We start from the raw sequence: 2,101 nt of genomic DNA on the forward strand, positions 1-2,101 counted from the left end.
TGTCACTTCCTTCTTCAGGCTCTTAGTGGGCAGGCTGATCAGGAGTGAGCCCTGTGAGGCCCATGTACACCCCTAAAGGGGAGAGCTGGAAGTCACCTTTGTCAGAGCCGCCTAGGTTGTGTTTCTCAGCTCATGCCTCTCATACTCCCCTTCCCCCAGGCCCGTGGGTCCTCCTCGCCCATCTTCTGCCCACACTCGGTCACTGTTCGAGCACGACTCATCATGCCTGGTCATCATATGAGTGAGCCGTGGAAGCCTGAGGAAGACCATGAGGACCCAATGGAGATCCCTGACATGTTGGTAGAGGAACTGTTCTGGGCTATGCAGGAGGAGGAGGTGGAGGATGAGGAGGAGGCCCTGTCTCTCTACTCCTCTCGGGCCTCCTCCCCCTCAGTCCTGTTTATAGACAGCCTAGAGGAGGTGTCTGCTGCTGAGACACCAAGTCCTCCCCAGAGTCTTCAGGGTGCCTCCCCCCATGCCATGGAAGCCTTTCCATGGAGACACGCTGAAGATGAGAGCTCCAGCAGCCAAGATGAGGAGGGTCCAAACACTGAGGGAGGCCCTGATGAAGATGCCGATTCCTTGCTCCACAAAGCACTGCATTTGAAGATGATAGAAATGGTGGAGTTTCTACTCCTTAAGTATCGTGCAAAGGAGCCGACCACAAAGGCAGAAATGCTGAGTAGTGTCATCAAAGAGCACCAGGACCACTTTCCTGAGCTCTTCAGTGCAGCCACTGAATGCATCCAGTTGGCTTTTGGTATTGTTGTGGAAGAAATGGACCCCAGTACTCACACCTATGTCCTGGCCACTGCCTTGGGGCTCAGCTATGATGGGATGATGAGCGATGGGCACAGATATCCCAGCACAGGCCTCCTGGTCACAGTTCTGTGGGTGATCGCCTCAGAGGGTGATTGTGCCCCTGAGGAAAAAGTGTGGGAATCACTGAATGTTGTAGGGGTGTATGATGGGAAGGAGCATTGGCTCTATGGGGAGCCCAGGGAGCTCATCACCAAAATTTGGGTCCAGGAACAGTACCTGCTGTACCGCCAGGTGCCCAATAGTGATCCTGCATGCTATGAGTTCCTGTGGGGTCCCCGAGCACATGCAGAGACTACCATGATGAAAACCCTCCAGTTTGTGCTCGGGGTTAATGACAGGGATCCCTATTCCCTTTCATCACTGCTTGAAGGGCCTGAGTACAATGACAACCACTATGCCTGAGCCAGAGTTGAATCCAGGCACTTTTCAGGCCCATGAGCATTAACTTCTTTTGCTGGGCATGAAGTGCATCCAATTTTCAACTCTATGCTTGAGAAGAAACTAATAGTGAGGCCCAGGGAAAGGTTTGGGCTCCTATTACGATTGAGAAATGTATGATTTATTATTTTCGGATTTTTAGGGAAATTTTCGAATGTCCCTTTTCATAGAAGGTTTCATAAACTTTTAGCATGTAAGTTTGTAAATGACATTGATCACATTATATATTTCTACATGTCCAGCTCAAGAGTAAGAGATTTGCTACTGTGTAACGAAAATTGGGACACGTCCCATCCTAGTTTGTGATCCCAAAATAGATAACATGGCATTATAAAAGGATTTCCTTGGAAATGTGTCAGAACTCGGCAGTACAATCAATGGAGTTAATAAATAGAAAAATAATAGCAAAAGGTTGTTAATTTTTGATTCTTATCTCTTCTCGTCTGTCTTTGCATGAAACAACTTATCTAAGGATCCTTGGTTCTGGCAAGAAAGTGGAGGGATTTCATCTGCATAAAGAGGACCCCTGCTCAGTGGTTCATTTACTCCCCAGACATTCACTGAGCCTATGTCCTCTGGAAGGTCCTGTGTTAGTAGTGGGGACACCAACATAAGCAGGGCACACCCACCCACAGAATGATAGTGTAGGAGCTGAAGTCATATAAGGAAGGGGTTAGGTGTCCCCTAAATCTTACAAACAAGTAACAGAACAGGTGAGGTGGTGGGCCTCCAGGGAACAGCACTCAATTTTGAATGGCCTTCATTTTTACCGCAGCGTAGTTGCAACAGCATGGTGGAACTGGAGAGCATTATGCTAAGCGAAATAAGCCAGTCAGAGAAA

At 48.5% G+C, this 2,101-nt stretch overlaps 1 protein-coding gene across 1 annotated transcript; it reads left to right on the forward strand.

The window, feature by feature from the left end:
- The first annotated feature begins 222 nt into the window (after positions 1 to 222).
- On the forward strand, positions 223 to 1,224 carry LOC132223412 (melanoma-associated antigen 4-like). The gene has a single exon (XM_059678627.1). It carries the CDS (start codon positions 223 to 225, stop codon positions 1,222 to 1,224), a length of 1,002 nt encoding a protein of 333 aa, XP_059534610.1.
- The last annotated feature ends 877 nt before the right edge of the window (positions 1,225 to 2,101 follow it).

Source organism: Myotis daubentonii, chromosome X (genome assembly GCF_963259705.1).
Source record: "Myotis daubentonii chromosome X, mMyoDau2.1, whole genome shotgun sequence".
Lineage (NCBI taxonomy): Eukaryota > Metazoa > Chordata > Mammalia > Chiroptera > Vespertilionidae > Myotis > Myotis daubentonii.

What these genes read in the sequence shown, in the direction of transcription:
- LOC132223412 (XM_059678627.1), top strand. Translation starts at nt 223, where the DNA reads ATGCCTGGTCATCATATGAGTGAGCCGTGGAAGCCTGAGGAAGACCAT.